Genomic DNA, 22,084 nt, shown 5'->3' on the forward strand with positions numbered 1-22,084 from the left:
TCGTTCCTCACTCAATTCTAGTTTTCTTGAATTGAGTGATGAACTCATATCAGCGTTTCAGGCTTTTATCACAGTCGGCAGCGCTGATAAGATTCTTACCGCTCATGTACTGCTGGTAGTTCACAGCGTGCTGTAATCGCGGAGAACAATACAGCTGTTTGCTTATGAAGAACAGCTGTATTGTTCGCCGAGCGATAGCGGGCGGTGCCCCGCTCCGCCTGCATAGGTCTTTAGTAGCTACTTAGCTACTATAGACTATGCAAAGATGATCGCTCAAAACTGTCACTCAAACTGTCGTTTGAGCGACAATTGAGCTATCATCTGTCAGTGTTAATGGGGTCTAACATACATATCCAGAACAGTCTACGACATCAGGATGCTTTCCATAACACTATTAGAAACATGTGTCAGCCCTCGTCCGACATGGAGTTATGCAGAGAAAACTTAATGTCGGACATGGGTGGAAACTGAATTGGAAAGGGTCTATAATAGATATGATGGATCCTTTCAGCAACAGATTTTGAAGGATCTGTTGTGTTGTCACCGTTTGGGCAGCATGAACACGAGACAGATTGGCACATGTATGTTTTATTCTGAAACGCTGCTGCATTTCAGAAAGAACATGCTTAGAAGTTTGACTCAAAACAGAACTCTTGGAGCTTTCAAAACGGACTCTCCCTGCCACATCACCAAGGCTTGACAGAGACCGAATGTTGAGGTCGAAACGTCGCCATTTGTGAGAAGATGCAGTAACTATACTGCTTTCCTATGGAGGCATAAATACCAATTTTTTTGCACCTAATAATTTTGCTGCCTGTTTCATTTTTTTCACTGTATCTATTTGGGATTTTGGATCTAATCCCGATACAGGCGTGCAAATCTTCGCTCTTTGAAAGAAGACTTCTGTTTCCCCCCCGTACGGGTTGTGGAGAGTGCTGCTGGCTCCTTTTATACCTTTTTGACATCACCAAGACTGACAGCTTCTCTCCCTGCTTGGTGATGCGTCGGTGAGAGCCGGGTGCTGTCCGCCTCTTTGACTCTTCTAAGTATATTTGCTCCAAGTTCACGCTGCCGGTGGTTCGGGCAGCATGAACCCGGTGACAGGTTCACTTTAAATGATTTTTTTTCAGTATGGTGGAATGAAACCTCAACACCGGTGTGAACACAGAAGAATATACTTTTAGGAAAGTAATGGACATGTGAAGAAAGATATTTAATACATGGCGGCAGTTACTGCAAATAGCAATTTCTTAACTTCCTCTTTAGGCTACATTCACACAAAAGGGAATCTTGCACAAGTTTTGCGTGTTGCGAGACGCAACACTGCAAGGTAAAAAACATTGCTGCATGTCTTTTTTTTCATGTCCCTCGGAATGCATCGCCCATTGTTTTCAAGGGGACATTCAAACACGTCACATGCCGTGAACTCAAGTGCGATGTGATGTTTCCCATTGAATTCAATAGGAAACAGTTGCCAATTCAACAATGCGTGTAAAACAAGTCGGCCAGGAAAGATGGTCCTGGAACTATCTTTCTGGCCGGAATATGTTGGCCGCTGCATGGGCTCCTATGGGAGCCTATGAAAGCTGCCAGAGAAGGGAGGTAGAGGGAGTTTTGCAGCATGACTGCTAAACTCCCTCCCCCTTCTCTCCTCTTCTCCGACCCTTGCTAGTTGTTTGCAATGCGATGGGGGGGAGCTAGTAAAAATGGGTGCATGTAAAACGCCTACGTTCGTGTGAAACAGCCCTTAGTCAAACAATACATGTATGTAAGTAGGTTTCAGCATTTAACAGGAATTACAAGAAATTTTTATTTTAAGGGTACTTAAGAGCCCAACATTTATCCCAATGATTATCACCACTATGCTTTCACACAGGAGCAATAATCATTTGGTGAATGGAGATGGAGTGCGCCAGTGATCTCTTCTGGCTACTTCCCTTTATTCACAGTAAACAGGCAGTCCTTCATACATGAATAACTGCCTGTTCACTCGGGCCGATCATCGTTTGATTTTTGTGCCTGCAGAAACTGAACGACAAACGATAAGCAAGCGAATAATCGTTGTCTTTAGTCGCTGGCAGTGTTTACACTGGACAACTATCCTTTAGTTTTGCATGATCCAGCGATAAACTGAACGATAATCATTCCATGTAAGAAGGCCCTTAGGCAGAATACTGGGAAATCAGTTCTAAAAGTACTTTAAATGACCACAAATAAAGAAACTATTTAAAAATTTTCTGTGTGAAAACAAATACTTCTAAGGGCCCATTCACTTCTGTGTTAGGGCGTTCCACCTCTCTGCTCCACGTTTGGAGAAGAAACCGATTTAAAACTGAAATGATTACAGATCCCCCCCCCCCCTCCCATGGAGTTCAATGGGTTTAAAAAAAAAAAAAAAGAAGAAAAAAAGCGGAAAGCGAACTGAAAGCTTTTAGTTTGCTACCGTTCCATTTGGTTCCGTTTTTTGAATAGCTCTGCAGACTACATCAAGCTCTATTCACATCTGCACTAGGGATTCTGTTTTCCTGCTTCATTATGGGAGCAGGAAAACGGAATCCCCTCAATCCCCTCATAACAGAACCAAACTGTGCCGAACAGACCTAACTATAACGGGGTCCGTTTGGTTCCAGCAGCTGTCCGGCACTTTTACCGGATGAAAAAGTCCTGCATGCACAACTTCTCTTCTGGCATTTCATGCCGGATCTCCGCTGTAGGCTTTGAACAGATCCTCCGACGCGTATGTGACTAGAGCCTTATTTGCTCAGTTAAAAAACGTAAACTAAATGGAACGGAAGCAAACTGACAGCCCACCCTTATCTTTTCTTTGTTGTTTGGAAAACCCATTGAAATCATTAGGAAAAATGTTTAATTCCATTTCTCTGCTCCCAGAACTGAACAGAGATGGAAAGCCCCACCGGAGCCCTAACGTAGGTGTCAATGGGCCAGATTCATAATGACCTTCCACCCTTGCTCCTATGCACTGCTTGTCAGATCAATCTGCCAAATATCTTTATTTGTCTTATATCCTGTAGATCAGGGGTCCCCAACTCCAGTCCTCATGGACCACCAACAGGTCATGTTTTCAGGATATCCTATAGTAAGAACACCTGTGGCAATGTCTGAGGCACTAATTACATCACCTGTGCAACACTGAGGAAATCCTGAAAACATGACCTGTTGGCGGTCCCTGAGGACTGGAGTTGGGGAACACTGTGGTAGATGAAAGGAATAGGACACTTTGCTATATCTTTTAAACTTATGGATCATTCGGGCAACAGTAACTGAAACATCTGTATATAACTCAACTTTTAAGAAACAGTTGAAGAGAACGCTGAAGAAGATCCTACTTGTCTCCATATATTTTGCTGATATAACAAGGTTATAATAAACTGTGTATATATTAAAAATCCTTAATGTGTACATTATAATATACATTTGTCTTTACATGTTACAGAATTTTTCTGGCCACAGATGGACCTGTTGAAGCTGAAGTACATTTACATTATATGTTCATTGCACAGCTCTGAGGATTTACCAACGCTATCACCTGCAAACAAGGTAGATGCCATTCTGTGTGATCCTAGATTAGTGGTTGACTACAGTATATGTGATGTACATAAGAACAGTCAATCCTTCTTATGAATGATAAAGCTTATTTAAAAAAATCCCTTTAAATTAAGTGAATTCTGCAAATCTTTCCCAATGGGTATGAAGCTCAGTAGTACAGATACATTGGACATGTAAAGAGTGTTAGTATACTGTATTTTGCATGTTGCTGAATATTTATACCCAATGATGTCTAGAAAGCATGGCTTACAGGTAACTGGTAAAGGTGCTTGCTCTGTTATTCTAGCATACAGTAGGCATGTATGCCAAAAGTAATGCTGGTGGGAGGCTGGTAGATTGGAAGGAATCCATGGTAAATGGAGATGTGCTTTCAATTCTGGAGTTATCACAGACTGTGTGGTTGGTAATAACTTGAAACAAGTTTTCTCCTTGGGCTTCACTTCCATCTTAAGTTTTAAGAATGTGAAGTTGGTCACTTTTTCAACAGTCTTGTTTCCTCTGTTCCAGGGAATTCTTCAGGTTGTTTAACGTTTTCTTGATCCTTAGGGCAGTAAGCCTCGCTGATGGACTCTGGTACCAACATTCTCGCATGATCTTCATAAGTGCTGATAATATCTGGTGGGTAGATAGTAAAAATATGTTAACTTTCTATACATCATTTATATTGTAATTTTAGGAAACAAAATATTTTTAGATTTTTCCCACATAAGAGCTTTGGTCCATGCCAGGAGATATCAGCTTCTGACAGCTGCTCGTGGCGCCTTGGGCAAAACTGAAAAAAGTCAAAACAAATAGCTTACAAGAGTCTATTCCTTCTCATGTACATGTCACAGACGAAATTAAAATGTACATGGGTTTTCAACAAGTTTTCTAAAATACACCAGGTTCTCCTTACTCTCTCATTTTCTGCTGTTTGCATCTCACTTCACTTGTATAGCAAGCCTACCATTCTGCCAGTAGTTCACTGTTCTGCACTTCCTTGCCCTGATTTCCTATCTCAATCAGCATGGGGGCAATATCTCAATTCTGGCCAAATGGTATGCACAATATAATATGTGTGTATACACACACCAAGGACAGACAGTAATTGTGGAGATTCTTATCACAGTGTCTGCAGATCTAAAATAAACATTGTATAAGCAGCACAAGGGAATCTTCTTGATTATTAATCAGATAGCCAGATGTATCTTTATGAGGTCCACTGGTAAAAACAAAGTTTCGACCACAACATGTGGTTTTCGTCAAGCTTGACGAAAACCACATGTTGTGATCGAAACGTTTTTACCAGTGGACCTAATAACATACATCTGGACATGTGATTATTAATTAGGAAGATTCCCTTATGCTGTTTATACAACATTTATTTTTGATCAGTATCGGTGGATTCCTTGGATTCAGGGCCCTTGTAATGAGCGTGCACCTTTTTAGCTTCTCCGTTCGTTTTGGATATATGGTGATGCTGCTGACTATTGTAACTGCTGGTTAGTGTCTTCAGATCTGTCAGCCCGCAGCCTCTGAGTGCACAGAAGTGCCCCTGTAAACATAGCGCATCCTGCCACTGACAAGGAAACATCCCTGTGTCCTCTGTACAGAAGCTCTGTACTTAACAATAGACAGTAGATTGCAGAGAAGCTGGAAGGGAGACCCCTAGTGGCAGGCACTTCAAACATGATGTACAATGGTAAAGCAGCAAAGTTTTTAATGCAAGTATATTGCAGAAATGATGAGACTAACACAAGCTGGTAGATGAGCATAAGTTGCCTCCCAACTTCTAACCCTCATCTCCTCCCTCGGCCTTTCACAACTCTCCGACTCCTCCACTCACAGAGTCGGTAACACTCTCGAGCTAATCTTCCTCCGCATCTGCACCGCCTGCCACTTTATTAACTCCCCTCTCCCTCTCTCAGATCACAACCTCCTCTCCTTCTCCATTAGACACCTTAACATCTCCCCAGACCCTCCTATCTATTACACCTCCAGACCGTCCACACCCAACAGTTCGCCAAGACCCTGCAGTCCTTCCTGTCCCTTATCCCTCTCCTCTCATGCCCTAACCTGGCTGCCAAACATTACTCCACCATCCTCAGATGCGCCTTTGATAAAGCGGCACCTCCCCCCCCCCCCGAGACTAAAGCAGTCAACCGCGGACCACAACAACCATGGCTCACACCTCAAATGCGCTTCATCCAGCAGTGCTCCAGATGTGCCGAACGGCTGTGGCATAAATCTAAACACCCCGCAAACTTCATTCACAAATTTATGCTTAAAATCTACAACCTTACCCCCCCACCATGCTAAACAAGTCTACTTCACCTCCCTCATCTTCTCACTATCCCACAACTCCAAACAACTCTTTGACACCTTCCACTAAGCCCTATAAAACAGGCCCCTGTGATGGACCTCAGTGCTGGAGAGCTAGCCACCCACTTCAAAGAAAAAATTTAAACTATCCGTAAAGAATTCCGCAAACATTGCGCAGCTTGCCCTGATCCCGGCCTTTTCAGCACTGCACCCATCACCCATTCACTATCTGTTCTTGAACCAACGACAGAGGAAGAATTCTCCAGACTGTTTTTGCACAGTTTGCCCCACCACCTGCGCTAGCGACCCTCTCCCCTCACACCTTCTCCAGTCTATCTTCCCGGCTGTCATCACCCAACTTACCGCCATATTCAACCTCTCCCTGTCCTCTGGTATATTCCCCTCCACATTCAAACATTCTATCATATCCTGTTTCCTAAAGAAACCGACCCTTGACCCAACTGATGCTGCCAACTACCGTCCTATCTCTAACCTCCCCTTCATCTCCAAACTACTTGAATGCCTGGTCTATTCCTGCTTTACTCGCTTTCTCTCTGACAACTCGCCCCCATTCACTCGACTGAAAACGCCTTCGCAAAAGTGTCTAACGACCTGATAGTGGTCAAGTTGAGGGGCGACTACATCACCTCTATGCCGATGACACCCAGCTATACACCTCTTTCCGTAACATCTCTGCCCCTTTCCTCCAAAACATCTCTGACTGTCTGTCCGCTGTCTCAAACACGATATCCTCCCTTTTTCTTAAACTCAATCTCTCAAAAACTGACCTCGTCTTTCCACCCTCTACCAGCCGACCTCCCCCCAACATCTCCATATCAGTAGCTGACACTACCCTATCCCCCAGACTGCATTCTTGCTGCCTAGGGGTCACATTAGACACGGACCTCTCCTTCACCCACCACATCCAATCTCTGGCCCAAACCTGCAATCTGCATCTCAGGAACATCGCAAAAATCTGTCCGTTCCTGACCATGGACACGCTCAAGACACCCGTTGTTGCCCTCATCCATTCCAGACTCAAATATTGCAACTCACTGCTAATTGGCCTCCCCTGCACCAAACTCTCCCCTCTCCAATCCATACTAAATGCGGCAGCTAGACTCATCTTCCTGTCCAGGCATTTCTCAGATGCCTCTGCACTATGCCAGTCGCTGCACTGGCTGCCCATATATTACAGAACTCAATTTAAACTAATCACCCTCACTCATAGAGCTCTCCATGGCGCCGCACCACCATACATCACCTCCCCCCTGGCAATACGTCACCCAGCCCGCACGCTGTGCTCTGCCAACACGCTCAGACTAGACATTCCCCTTATACGAACCTCACATGCTCGCCTCCAGGACTTCACAAGACCAGCACCGACCCTATGGAACGCCCTACTCCAGAACATCCGGATTATCCCTGATGCATGGAACTTCAGACGTGCCCGAAAGACTCACCTCTTCAAAGAAGCATACCAACTCCCCTGACTTTAGTCCCCTGCCCTCAAACTATGCCCATCATGTACACTCCCTGCCCCCATACCCCCACCCCACCCCGTCCTGATTGAGCCCCCATGCATCAAATGCACTGCGGAATAAATTGGTGCTATACGAATAAAGATTATTATATATTATTACATATGGACAGGTGCATCCATCACTTCCAAGCAGCATGCAGAAAGGCAAAATGCTATATAGGAGAGGTAGCTCGGATGCAAAATACTGATGACCAAACAATTATACACCCACCATGCATACAGATAACACTTTTATAGGCTGCCAACCACATAGATGCATGATGCACCATGCAAACTAAGGGCTTTTACCCATTAGCGTTTTTTTTAATGCTGCGATATCGCTGCGTTTTTTTTAATGGGACATCCTAATGTTAAAATCGCATCGCACAAAAATCGCAGAAGCACAAACTTGCAGTTTTTGTGCGATGCGATTTTAACAGTAGAAAGTCCCATTGAAAAAACACAGCGATATCGCAGCGTAAAAAAAAACACTAGTGGGTAAAAGCCATTAAAGAAAAAAAAAATGTGTAAGCTTGCATAGTGCACTACATGTATTTGTGGGACTGACACTCTATACAGGGTGCAACTTATTGTACGCGTCGTTACGGACACGACGATACCAAATATGTGGGATTTTAATTTTTTTAATGCTAATATGAGAAAAAGCACAAAAAAAGTTTTTTTTTATATTTTTCTTTTTTGTACATTATTTATTTAATTTTTTTTACTCTATTTGTGTCCCTGTGAGGGACCTACATCATAGCACCGATGACCGCTATGATAAGGCATCATCGCAATGCCTTATCGCTTATTACAGCGATCATAGGCAGTGGTAATACAGGACGCCTGTAGGTGGTGTCCTGTTACCATGGCAACCAGTCGGGCTCTCTGCGATTACATCGCCAGAGCCCGGTGAAGTCACAGAGGGAGTACGCTCCCTCTGTAAACCCTTCCCATGCCGCGATCTACATAGATCGCAGCAGGGAAGGGGTTAACAGCGGGGGTCGCTGCTCCAATGCACCCTCGCTGTTGCAGCAGGAGCCTGGCTATCAGTGACAGCCAGCTACCGCTGCCGGATAGCGCAAGATCTCTTTCAAGTTGAAAAATGCAGTAAATACGGATGCAACACAGATTTAAGAAAAAAGCAACACAGATATAAAAAAAACATGCAATGTGCACCAAAAACTTTTTTTCACTGTCCAAAATTGAATACGCCTGTGTGAATGAGGTCTAAGAAAAAGCAACTTTGCAAAAGGTTTTCATTAAAAATGTCTCACTGTTCTGGATTTACAAGTCCTCTGCAGACCTACACTATGTTGTTTGTTACCATGGAGATGAATAGATGTGCACTGCAGCTATGGACACAAAACAGTAGGCAATCTGTAATTAACGATATTTGTAAAGATCTTTTAGATGCATCTGAGCAATAAAAGTAATACAAATAATACAAGGGTGATACAGCCGGATTCCATTCCATCACCTTAAGATCCTCAGGGTTGACCCTAAGCATTCACACATGCTATTGAGCACATAGACAGGCTTAAAAGCAAAGGAATTATTTTCAAATAGTAACATTATGATAGTTTAGTTGTTGGTATAAAGTTAGACCGAGACAATGTAACACTTCTTCAACAATTCAATTGTCCTTAAATGATAGAAGCCTTTAATTCTAACACATCAGACAATGTATCCCTGGCGATCAGTGGTTCTGGTACTTTTGCTTAGTATTAACAATTAGTGATGAGCGAGCATATTCGCTAAGGGCAATTGCTCGATCGAGCATTGCCCTTAGCGAGTACCTGCCCGCTCGGGAGCAAAGATTCGGCTGCCGGCGGTGGGCAGGGAGCTGCGGGGGAGAGCGGGGAGGAACGGATGGGAGATCTCTCTCTTCCACTCCCCCCCCCCCCCTCGCTTCCCCCTGCTGACTGCCGCAACTCACCTCTCACCCGCGCCGGCAGCCGAACCTTTCCTCCCAAGCGGGGAGATACTCGCTAAGGACAATGCTCGACCGAGTAATTGTCCTTAGCGAGTATGCTCGCTCATCTCTATTAACAATATTATACTGTATGGACATAGAGAATCTTACCCCAGCAACAAAGGGACTCATTCCATCCTCAAAAGAACCTGGTTTCATTGGTTGGCATATACCCAACTGCTGCTTCATAATTGCCTGAAACCTGGGTTCAATACAATTCTGTATGGTGTAGCTACCTGTCACCTCCAAACAGCACCAAAAACTAAGTTGTGATTCTGTTCAGAGAGGTGATGAGGAGCCGGGGATGTATTTTTTTTATACTCCCCTGCTTTCCCATTCCCGAGCTGTCTACTGGTGAAGGCGGTGTGCGGTCTGAAAATCGGACTCTTTTCAGACCGCTGATGGGTAAACTGGCGTTGATGGATATAAGGAGAATGCTACCTACTAAAATGCATTGTGCCTACTGTAAACTTCGGTGGATGGTTTGAGACTGTTTTTCAGGGTTTGAGCTAGGCTTCCTGTTTCCAGTGAAGGGTAATGTTAAAGCTATGGCATACAAAGACATTTCAGACAGTTGTGCGCTTTCAACTTTGTGTCAACAGTTAAGCGAGGGCCATTCTTGTTCCAACATGACTGTGCACAAAGTGAGGTCCATAAAAACTTGATCTGATGAAAGCTTTGGTGTGGAGGAACCGCATTGGCCTACACAGAGTTTTGAACAAACCTCCATCAATTATCTTTGGGATGAACTGAAATACCTTCTCACCGAACATCAGTGCCTGACCTCACAAAAGGTGTTTTGCGCTCAAAATCTTGTGGAAAGCCCTCCCAGAAAAATGGGGGAAGTTAGGTTGCCTTCACACGTGCAGGATCTGCTGTGGAATTTCCTCTAGTGGAATCAGTGCATTGCGCAGCGTTTACATTACAGGCCATGTGGAAGGGATTTAAAAAAATCCCCTTCCCCCTTCACATGGTGCGGATATTTTCCATAATGAATCTGCAGCATCATTGTAAAAACTCTGCAGTGTCACGGCTCGACAGTCGCGACAGGCTTGTGGCATAGTGGCCGCGAAGCTGAAACCAACCGGTGGCACAACATCAGTCCAAGCCACATTATGACACTTTTTTTTTGCCTTGGTTGGCCAATCCACCAGATTGGGGGTTTATATATTTCAGCCCCTACTCCTGCAGGGTGCCAATTATTCATCTCATGTTGGTGAAGTTGGTCTGCTCCATATCCCCCTGGGTGCAGCCATCTTAGTCAAGTTAAGTAGCTGGTGTATTTATATAGTGGTGTAACTTCAACCATAGCCTCAGTTGTGTCTATTGTATTTGCATTTAATTGTAGGCACTCCCTGTTTCCTCCTTGGAGCTGTGCAGGTGGGCCAAGTTTGGGGTGCGGGGCCGCTCTTATCGGGGCGATTGCCCCGCTTTAGGAAGGGGTATTTCCTCTTGTAGCTGATATGGCTGGATTTCCACTTTTTTCTTCCCCTTGGTTGTGATTGGTGGTGGTTTTAGTGTTATTCATGGGACTAACTGGTGTTTATTTGTTCCATGTCATCATTGCCTTCTGTTCTAGACGTGATGCTTTAACGCTCAGTGCGGACATAAAATGCGGATTTTGATTTCTCAGCATGTCTATTTATGCCGCAGAACCACACTACAAATTCAACCCCTGAAATACAAGGGCTGAATTTCACATCTGCTCCGAAAGTGAAAACGTGGCCAAATGCTAACCATTTACAGATTTGGCCACTGCAGAACTCTATTAGTCCAAAACTGTAGTGTCCCTTTCCTGTAGAACAAACAGAGCTCATTCTAAACTAATGGGGGGATTAAAGGTTGGGCAAAAATCTATAATGCTTGGACAGATCAGTGGCAAAAGAAGACCCGGCCGCCAAAGGACACGATGGCCGATACTGTCAGAGCTGATACTGGCATGGATATCACACAACTGAAAGAAGCAGTGCAAAACCGAAAAACATGAAGGGAGCCTATAGGGTCGCTAAGGGTCAGGAACGACTAAACAGCTAACAACAACAACAAAGGTTGGGCATATCGTTAGAATTTGCCATAGCATTCTAGTTGCTGGGTTCAAACATCCGGGGGCCCCCACTGGGCTGAAAATGAATGGAGCAGTTCTCTTGTATCGCTGTACTCTTGGCCATCTGTTTTGCAGAGAACTATAAGTCAGCTCCATTCCCAATTAAATTTTATCACTTCCTATAATGGTAAAAAACACTTTTATGGTTACCTGGCATAGCTATATGTATGCCACTTTTATGATTCTAAAGTGGTGCAATATACTGGGACTACAAATTTTGAATGTCTCAAAAGCGAGTACTGTAGAATAGTAAAATGACCTCTCTTATTTTTCTCATATTAGAATATACGTTTGTAGTAATGTTATCATATTGATTTTTTGGGACATATTGTTATTCTAATCATAGAATGGTAGAGTTGGAAGAGACCCCCAGGGCCATCGGGTCCAACCCCCTGCTCAGTGCAGGATCACTAAATCATCCCAGACAGATGTCTGTCCAGCCTTTGTTTGAACACTTCCATTGCAGGAGAACTCACCACCTCCCGTGGCAACCTGTTCCACTCATTGATCCCCCTCACTGTCTAATATCTAATCTGTGTCTCCTCCCTTTCAGTTTCATCCCAGTGCTTCTAGTCTTTCCTTGTACAAATGAGAATAGGGCTGATCCCTCTGCACTGTGACAGCCCTTCAGATATTTGTAGACAGCTATTAAGTCTCCTCTCAGCCTTCTCTTCTGCAAGCTAAACATTCCCAGATGCTTTAACCGTTCCTCATAGGACATAATTTGCAGACCGCTCACCATCTTGGTAGCTCTTCTCTAAACATGTTCCAGTTTGTTGATGCCTTTTTTAAATTGGAGTCTCCAAAACTGGACACAGTATTCCAGATGAGTTTCGAATAAAGCCGGGCTCATACAACTGTATTGGAATTACGTATTACACATCTCTGTATGCCCATACACGGTAGCTCACAGGCAATCAATTACATTGCCTTACGTAGTTTCACTCACATGTATGTGTCGGAATTGCGTAATCTCTGAGCGTAAAATAGAACACCGCATGTCCTATTTTGCTGAGTATATACGCAATATGATGTGTGGGTATACGCATCATCGCTAAGCAATGGTGAGGGAAATATAAATGAACCCCAAAAAAGAGCAGGTGTACTGCACATGACCACGTGCACGAGAATACAGTTATGCACAGTACAATTTTGCTGCCATAAGCAGCCGTATGCAGGGTCAGGGCTAGGTTCACAGCTGTAAAACGCAGCACTTTTTATGCTTACGGCTGTGTGAGCCGAGCTTAAGGAAAAGTAGAGGCGAAAAATTACCTCACATGAATTAGACTCTATGCTTCTCTTAATACATCCTAGAATCGTGTTTGCCTTTTTTGCTGCTGCATCACACTGTTGACTCATGTTCAGTCTATGATCTATTAGTATACCCAAGTCTTTTTCACATATGCTGTTGCTTAGCCCAATTATGTAGTGCTTTTTTAATTTTACTTGCCCAGATGTAGAGCTTCTCCCTTTTAAATATCATCCTGTTAGTCGCAGCCCACTATTCCAGCTCTCTCTGTTCTCATGTGCCTTTAAAGTTTGATTATGAGGACATTATTTCTTTCCAACATGGGAAGTCACACCTTGCAATTATTTCCCATTTCCTCATACCACACCAAAGTTTTAAGAACATGTCTTTATGCAACACATTTAACTACAAGCAGTTGCTGTGTCTGTGTCTTATGTAATTTTATTAGGATCAGGCGAATACATAATGGAAAAAAGCTAAATATTATGATAACCTGTTTTACAAATATAAGATTGATTGTTGTTACATTATGCTGTACCTGCATTTTAGGCCAAAAGCCAGAACAGCAGTGTAGAGTACTAACACATTAACCCTTGTGCTGCACCAATTTCAAAGTGCAGGACTGCAATGAACAAGGCTGGGGTCAAATTGACCCCATGGTACCACACAAAGGTTAAACACATAATAGAAGATTAACCCTTTTATTACCTAGCACAGAATGGCAGTACAAGGTATAATCTGCCATCAATTTATCTGTAAAAACAGATGACAGATGGATCTACATAGCAGCACTCAGGTAAAATGTTATACTTCATCTAAACAGATCAATGTAGTTGCTTTCAACTGAGAAAGAAACAATGAAGTATATTTATTAATGCAATTATGTTGGTTATATGGTATAATTGTATTGAATAAAAATAGTTTTCAGCAGGAACATCATATTTATCATCTCCCCGGCCAATGTTCCAACACCTACTTGATTTTTGTACTCCGTGTGCCTGAAACCCCCACATCTATGATATTGTAGCTGTAGAAGTTAGAAGGTTTTGAAGGATTCATGCTGGCCTGGTGGGTGAGAAGGAGTGTGTGAGCGGCTGACAATTAGTATGCTAAGAATACGGAAGGTAAGTGAGCGTCTTGACCTATAAAACATTATGGCTTGTCTGTATTCTGTTCAGAATTGCTATAATATATTTGATATAATATGTGTAAAGAAGAGAAAGTGGAAAACAATTGTTGCTTAAGCAAACATCTGTTGAACATTATATGTGTTTCAATATTTAAAGTGTACCGGAGTTTTCAACAAGTTTACTAAAATACACCAGGTTCTCCTTACCCTTTCATTTCCTGCTGTTTATACCCTGTTACCTATCTGTAAGTTCTGATTTCCAGGTTGTCTTCCCCATTTTACTGCTGTCCTACTGTTTGCAATCCACTTTCAGGCAGGAGACGTGTAGCAGGCCTAGCCTTCTGCCAGTAGTTCACTGTCCTGCACTTCCTTGCCCTGACTTCTGATGCTGCATTGCACAGTCTGTAGTCCAATCAGCAAGTCGGCAGCATATGAATGCCCGCCCCTCTGCTCTCCCAGGATGATTCAGGCATTCTGGCTAAATGGTGAGTAAACCCAATATAATGCATGTACAAATACAGACACACACACACACCAAGAGAGACAGATATTGTGGAGATTGTTATCATAGTGTCTACAGATATATGTGCCTGTGAAGATAGCTCCTCCCCTCATTGCTAAGAAAACATTTGTGTCCTTGATAGTACAGAAGCTCAGTTCCTATCAACACAGTGGATTGCAGAGAAGCTGGGAGACCCCTAGTGGCAGGCACTTCAAATGTGATTTACAGTGATAAAGCAACAACATTTTAATGCAAATATATTACAGATATGATGAAACTAACACAAACTTATAGATGAGCAGAAGTTGTCTGAAAACTTAGTGTCCCTTTTAAAAGTTTATTGCCACTAAGAATATCACCTAGCAACAGGATGATTGATAAATGTATGACAGCTTGGTGCTCCAATGCTGAGTACTTGGTGTAACTGTAATTCAAAGTGCCCTTTTCTTCCTCATGACCACACAGTAACATAGTATGTTAGGCTGAATGAAGACAATGTCCATCTAGTTCAGCCTGTTTCAACCCCCAACCCCACCAACCTTGTTGATTCAGAGAAGTTGCTACCTGACTGTAAGACCCAGAACAACAACAACCCGGTGGTCAGCTAATGTCTATATCCTGTAATATTCTTCCGCTCAAGAAAGACGTCTAGTCCCCTCTTCAACTACTCAATGAATTTTGCCATCACCACGTCCTCAGGCAGAGCATCCCACAATCTCCCTGCTCTTACAGTAGAGAACCCCCTTCTATGTTGGTGATGAAACCTGCTTTCTTCTAGACATAGCGGATGCCCTCTTGTTACTGTCGCAGTCCTGGGAATAAACAGATCATGGGAGAGATCCTTGTATTGTCCCCTAATATATTTATGCATAGTTATTTGGTCGCCCCTTAGCTGTCTTTTTTTCCAGGGTAAATAATCCCAATTTTGCCTCTCTGGGTATTCCAGTCCTTCCATTCCATGTATTAGTTTACTTGCTCTTCTTTGAACCCCCTCCAGCACTGTAACATCTTTCCTGAGCACCGGTGACCAGAACTGTACACAGTATTTCATGTGAGGCCTGACAAGTGCCTTTTATAGTGGGAGAATAATGTTCTCGTCTCTTGGCCCTATGCCTCTTTTAATGCACCCCAAGACTTTATTAGCTTTTGCAGCAGCTGACTGGCATTGGTTACTCCAGTTTAGTCTACAATCCACTAGTACCCCGAGGTCTTTTTCCATATCACTTTTCCCTAGCTGTACCCCATTTAGTGTATATTGGTGACATCCGTTTCTCCTGCCCATGTGCAGAACATTACATTTATCAACATTTAACTTCATTTGCCATTTTTCTGCCCAAGCCTCCAACTTATCTAGGTCCTTTTGTAGCCGCACATTGTCCTCTGTTGTATTAATTATGTTGTATAATTTTGTATCATCTGCAAATACAGATATTTTACTGTGCAGCCCCTCTATCAGGTCGTTGATAGATATATTAAACAGAATGGGGCCTAATACTGAACCCTGTGGCACCCCACATTACCACAACGAAGAAGACTTTAAATGAAGCAGCAGTCAAGCTGCACACTGGCGCTTCATTCCAAAACTATGGGGCCGGCAGAAAAAGCCAAGCTGAGTCTGTTCAGAATTTCTGGTAGTCCCTGAAGTGTAGTTGACTACAAATACAAAAATGTAAGGCTGCTTTCACATGTGTTGGGGTTTCTGTTTTCCTGGCCAAAGATCCATACTATAACAGAAACATATTATAATTATCACTGAACAGACCCCATGGACTATGGCTTCCATTCAGCTGTGTGGCATTTTACCAAATTAAAAAATTCTGCATGCAGATTAGAGATGAGCGAGCACCAAAATGCTCGGGTGCTCATTACTCAAGCCAAGCTTTTTGTAATGCTCGAGAGCTCGTTTCGAGTAACGAACCCCATTGAAATCATTGGGAGACTCGAGCATTTTTCAAGGTGACCCATGCTCTGCATAGGGGAGGGTGTGTGATTCACCTGAAAACATCAGAAAGTGATGGAAACACTACAGAAATGGATAAGAAACAGCAGGGCAGCATGCAGGTATGCATCTGAAGCACCCAGGTCGCACTATTAAGTCAAATTGTGGGCAAGAGCCTGGTGGTCACCCCCCTAACAATTTAGTTGGGACAGACTATAATCAGCAAGGCACACGCTCTGGCACATCTTAGCTAAGCACCACACTAGGTGGAATGAATGCCAATCACTGCCTGCGGGTGACACCACTGCCTCTTCTCCTGTGTTACATGCTGGCATTGCTGTCCAATCCCCCCCAGGACGCAGGCATGAGCCTGCGTCCATAGCGTACTGAAATTTTTCCCAATGCAACGTCCAGCTGTCCCCATCCCAGACGGGGTAAGACACACCCCTTTGCCTACTCAGTAGTCCACAGCGTACTGAAATTTTTCCCAGCTGCCCTCATGCCACACGGTCGCTTGATAGCCACACCAGCCTCATGTCTATTTATAAGTGCGTATTGGATGAGGAGGAATCGGAGGCACACATTGCAGAGGGTCGGCAGGGCCAGGCAGCGACCCTCTTTGAAATTGTGGGCGATAGCCCACAATGCTGATGAGAATTGCTGATAAATTAACGTATGATCATAATTCCAATTCCATGCCACCTCCGTCACAAAATTTCATGAGACACAAACGTGGGCATAAAGGGGACTAAGATGCCAGTACTTCTAAACATCTCCGCAATTCAAAAACCCATTCTAAAACAAAAGATCTTTTTACAGAGAGTGCAGGTGAACCCCTGAAAGATTTGTTTACCAAGAGTATAGGCGAACCCCTAAAAAAATTGTGTACCAAGAGTATAGGCAAACCCCTAAAAGATTTGTGTACCAAGAGTATAGGTGCACCCCTGAAAGTTTTTTTTACCCAAAGTGCAGGTGAACCCCTGAAAGATTTTTTTTACATAGAGCTCGTACTTGCTTAATTGGATCCAGGTGGCGGTCCACCGACAGGCAAGCTACCGCCTATCCCAGCCCCTACCTCTCTCCGAGGGGCTTGTTAACCAGTGCCCCAGGGAAAGACAGCATGTACTATGAAGAAATTAGAGTGGCCAAACCAGGACAATTTATTCTGTCTTGGTGTCAGATGGTTGGACACTGCGCTGGGATACATTTGTGGACTCTGTGGGCGTATGAAGCTGGAACAAGCACGTTTGCTGAACTCTAGTGGTGAACCTCTTCAAAATTGGGGGCGAGAACCTCGAGGTAGCCCTCAGAAAAATTGTTTTGACAGAGCCTGAAGGCAGCCCTCCGGAAAAAATAGTTTTTACAAAGCCTTTTGGCCCTCTGAACAATTGGCTGTTCAGCGTGCTGACGTGCTGGTTTAGGAGGAGGAGGATCAGAGAAGGATCGACCAGGCTACTTCTACCCTTTTTTGGGGTGATAGAGGGTGCATGGTTCTCCAGTTCCAGCTTAAAGTTTATGTTAAGCTGCTTTCCACCGGTGGAGAAGAGAAGTCTGGGGAAATCCAGGCTTTGTTGACCTTAATACGTGTAAGCCTGTCGGCGCTGTCAGTTGACAGGTGGGTATGCTTATCCGTGATAATCCCCACAGCAGCACTAAACACCCTCTCACGCTAGCGGCAGGGCAGGCCAGCACCTTCAAGGCGTACAGTGCAAGTTCGTGCAACGTGTCCAGCTTTGACACCCAATAGTTGCATGGAGCAGAGGGATCACGGAGGACATTGGTACGATCAGCTATGTACTCCCTCACCATCTTTTTAAACTGTTCCCTCCTACTCGGCCTAGACTGGGGAGTGGTGACACAGAGTGGTGTTCCCCTGTCTGCGCTGGACATGCTGCCTGTTCCCCTCGTCTCCCCTGCTAGTTGGCCCACTGAACTACATCCTCTACCGCTAGCATTGTCAGATGGGAAATTTAGTATCAGCTTTTCCACCCGGTCCTCGTGGTATTGCATCAGCCTCGTACTCCTTTCCTCTTTAGGAATGAGAGTGGAAAGGTTCTCCTTATACCGTGGTCGAGAAGGTTGAACACCCAGTAATCCATGTTGGCCAGAATGTGTCTAACACGGTCAGCCATGTGTGCCAGAGTCCCAGTACGCAACACATCGCTGTCCTCACTAGGAGAATGACTCTCAGTCTCCTGTTTCCTAGCACCTGACAGATGTCAGACATCCATGCCCACTCCTCTGTGAAGAAGTGCGGAGGCTGACTACCACTCCAACGGCATGTTGCAGCTGGTATTCAACAATGGCTCTACGCTGCTCGGAAACCCTGGCGAACATGTGCAAAGCTGAATTCCAACGCGTGTGCACGTCGCACAACAGTCGGTGAACTGGCAGCTGGAAGCGCTGTTGCAGTCTCCTGAGCGTGGCAGCATCTGTGGTGGACTTTCTGAAATGTGCACACACGCGACGCACCTTGCTGAGCAGCTCAGACAAATTGGGGTAGTTTTTAAGAAAGCGCTGAACCACCAGATTGAACACGTGGGCCAGGCATGGCACGTGTATTAGTCTGCCAAGCTGCAGAGCTACGCCCATTGTCACACATGACCATGCCTGGTTGGAGGTTCAGCGGCGAAAGCCACAGATCTGTCTGCTCCGTCAAACCCTGTAACAGCTCTTGGGTGGTGTGCCTCTTATCACCTAAGCTCGGGAGTTTTAGCACGGCCTGTTGACACTTCCCAACGGCAGTGCTGCAGCGCCTCGAGCTACCGACTGAAGGCGACGTGCTCAAAGATGGTAATTGAGAGGTGGAGGAGGAGGGGGGGGGGTTGGAGGAGGTGGCAAAATAAGCCGGTGAAACGATGAACGAGGTAGGACCCGCAATTCTCGGTGTGAGTAGCATGTGAGCAGACCCAGGGTCACACTCGGTCCCAGCCTCCACCAGGTTAACCCAATGTGCTGTCAGGGAGATGTAGTGTCCCTGCCCACCAGCACTTGTCCACGTGTCGGTGGTTAAGTGGACCTTCTCAGTAACCGCGTTGGTGAGGGCACGGTTAATATTCCGTGACACGTGCTGGTGTAGGGCGGGGACGGCGCAGTAGAAAAATAGTGGTGACTGGGGACCGAGTACTGAGGGACGGCCGGCGCCATGAGGTTGCGGAAAGCCTCAGTTTCTACCAGACTATATGGCAACATCTCCAGCATCAGCAGTTTGGAGATATACACGTTTAGCGATTGTGCATGCGGGTGGGTGGCTGCATATTTGCGCTTGCGCTCTAATGTTTGTGTTATGGACAGCTGAACGCTGTGCTGGGACACATTGGTGGAGGCAGTGGAGGTCTGTGCAGGCGAAGGGGTGGGTGCAGGGCGGGAGATGCTCTTGCCTGCGTCCTGGGAGGGGGATTGCATCTCAGTGCCAGCATGTGACACAGGGGAAGAGGCAGTGGTGTGACGCGCAGGTGGTGAATGGCCTTTGTTCCACCTCGTCGGGTGCTTAGTTATCATATGCCTGCGCATGCTGGTGGTGGTCAGGCTGGTAGTGGTGGCTCCCCTGCTGATCTTGGTGCGGCACAGGTTGCACACCACTGTTCATCGGTCGTCTGCGCTCTCAATAAAAAATCTCCAGACCTTTGAACACCTAGCCCTCTGCATGGGAGCTTGCAGCGAGGAGGTGCTGTGGGGAACAGTTGGGGGATTACTTGCTCTTGCCCTGCTTCTCCCTCTTGCCACCCTACTGCCTCTTCCAACCTGTTCTGGTGCTGCACTTGCCTCCCCCTCTGAAGCGCTGGCTTCAGTAGGCTTACCAACCCAGGTCAGGTCAGTCACCTCATCATCCACCAGCACTTCCTCAGTCTGCTCCTCCCTCAAACTTACTGCCCTAACAACAACCTCACTGACAGACAACAGTGTCTCATCATCATCAACAAAAACCTCTTGAGACACTACCCCGTTTCTCTGGAAATAAGGCATACCCTGAAAATAAGACATAGCATGATTTTCTAAAATTTTTGAGGATGCAAAATGATTTTTCAGGCTTTTTGAGGATGCTTGAAATATAAGCCCTACTCCAAAATTAAGCCCTGCTAACAGTTAATTTAAAAAGTCAATTTAAATAGTGTTCAGGCAGCTATACATGTAAAAAGGTTAAACCTTTTTGAACAAAAATTAATATAAGACACTGTCTTATTTTTGGGGAAAGGTACTTTGAAGTCTCCACCCTCATCACCCTGAGACTGTGAAAGGTCCACATTTTGGGCATCGATCACAACAAACTCCTCAGGTGGCTCATGAACCGTTGTTTGCCACTGAGGGAAGAGACCTGAGAACAGTTCCTGTGAATATGCCTGTTCTGAATCTCTCCTTTTCCTGGAGTGACCAGGCTTGAAGGAAGGAGGATCAGCGTGAGGATTCACAGGTCCAGTCCCTTGGCTAATGTGAGTTGACTGGGTGGTGGATAAATTACTGGATGCGTTATCCGCTATCCACGTGATCACCGGATCGCACTGTTGTGGTTCTAATAATAGTGTACCACGCAGACCGGCAAACTGTGAGATGAAGCTAGGGAGTGTAGATACCCTGCCCAGGACCTTGGCCTCTGCCCACACCCTCATTCGGACGCCCACGTCCTCGACCCTTACCCCTAGTCTTGATCATATTGTATAATGCACTTTGTCAAAATGCTACGCAAACTGCGAGGTATTTTGCGTACACTATACAAAAAAAAGACCGTGAAAAATGTGTACAGTCTTGTTATATAGTGTGGATCGACAGAACACACACTGGGGTATTTTGCGTACACTATGGCAAAAAAAAAAGACCGTGAAAAATGTGTACAGTCTTGTATAAAAACAAATTTAAAAAATGAAAAATGAGAGGACTTTTGTTAGTTCCTAAGTAGTCTGTGTACACCAGTAGCAGTATACTATATAGAAGCATTAACAGTATGCAGTATACAGCTAGGATGCTTGTGAATACTTTGTGCACACTACTGGTCCCAGGTAGCCAAACTGCTGATGCACAAAAGTGGAGTTGTGGTCCTAAAAAGGACTGTTGGGTTCTTTGAATATGGATCCCTGCCTAAATGGTCCTTCTAACCTACACTAACGCTCTCCCTCATTGTCAGCAGCTCTGTCCCTCAGCTAATCCAGCATCCATGTGAGGCGAGCATCAGGTGACCTGAGTTTTTATGATCCCAGGTCACCTGTTCCGGCCAGCCAATCACTGCTATAGACGTGCACAGGGTTGGCACGTCGTAGCAGGAGGTGCCAAAGCCTTCCCTGCATGTTCATTGGCTAAAAAAGCCGCTAAACATGTGGGGAGGAGAGGGTGAAATTTTCTCGAGCACCGCGTGGTGCTCGCTCGAGTACTTTCGAATATGCTAATGCTTGAACGAGCATCAAGCTCGGACGAGCATGCTCGCTCATCTCTAATGCAGATATCTTGTCCTTTCATAAGTTTTTCCAAGAAAAAACTCGTCAGCGGACAATTCGTCTAATCTCAATTTGTCCTATATATCGCTATGTCCAACCTTGATTTCATCCACTCAGCAAGTATAAGGCAGGGCAATGCAAACTACAAACAATATATATTATTATGCATATGAAAAATATGTTTTATGCAACCACACGACAACCTTGCACTGGCTCGTGACAGGATTGCTGGTTCTGGGACACTTCAGGTGCTTATGAGAATCGAATATCACAGATGTACAGTACATCAGTTACTTGGTGAACTTTGTCACGTCTGGGTCTCTTTGATTTCGCTTATTTCTTTGTTTTAAAAGGTCTGTCAATCTGTGTA

At 44.8% G+C, this 22,084-nt stretch overlaps 1 protein-coding gene across 1 annotated transcript in view; it reads right to left on the minus strand.

Moving 5' to 3' along the window:
- Positions 1 to 3,336: 3,336 nt before the first annotated feature.
- Positions 3,337 to 22,084, minus strand: part of ACVRL1 (activin A receptor like type 1) — an 85,898-nt gene continuing 67,150 nt past the window's right edge. Inside the window, exon 10 of the mRNA XM_066585982.1 lies at positions 3,337 to 4,182. Coding sequence (XP_066442079.1) covers positions 4,048 to 4,182 — 135 coding nt within the window. The 3' untranslated portion in view covers positions 3,337 to 4,047. The remainder of the gene's footprint in view (positions 4,183 to 22,084) is intronic.

This window comes from Eleutherodactylus coqui, chromosome 1 (assembly GCF_035609145.1).
Source record: "Eleutherodactylus coqui strain aEleCoq1 chromosome 1, aEleCoq1.hap1, whole genome shotgun sequence".
Taxonomy (NCBI): Eukaryota; Metazoa; Chordata; class Amphibia; order Anura; family Eleutherodactylidae; genus Eleutherodactylus; species Eleutherodactylus coqui.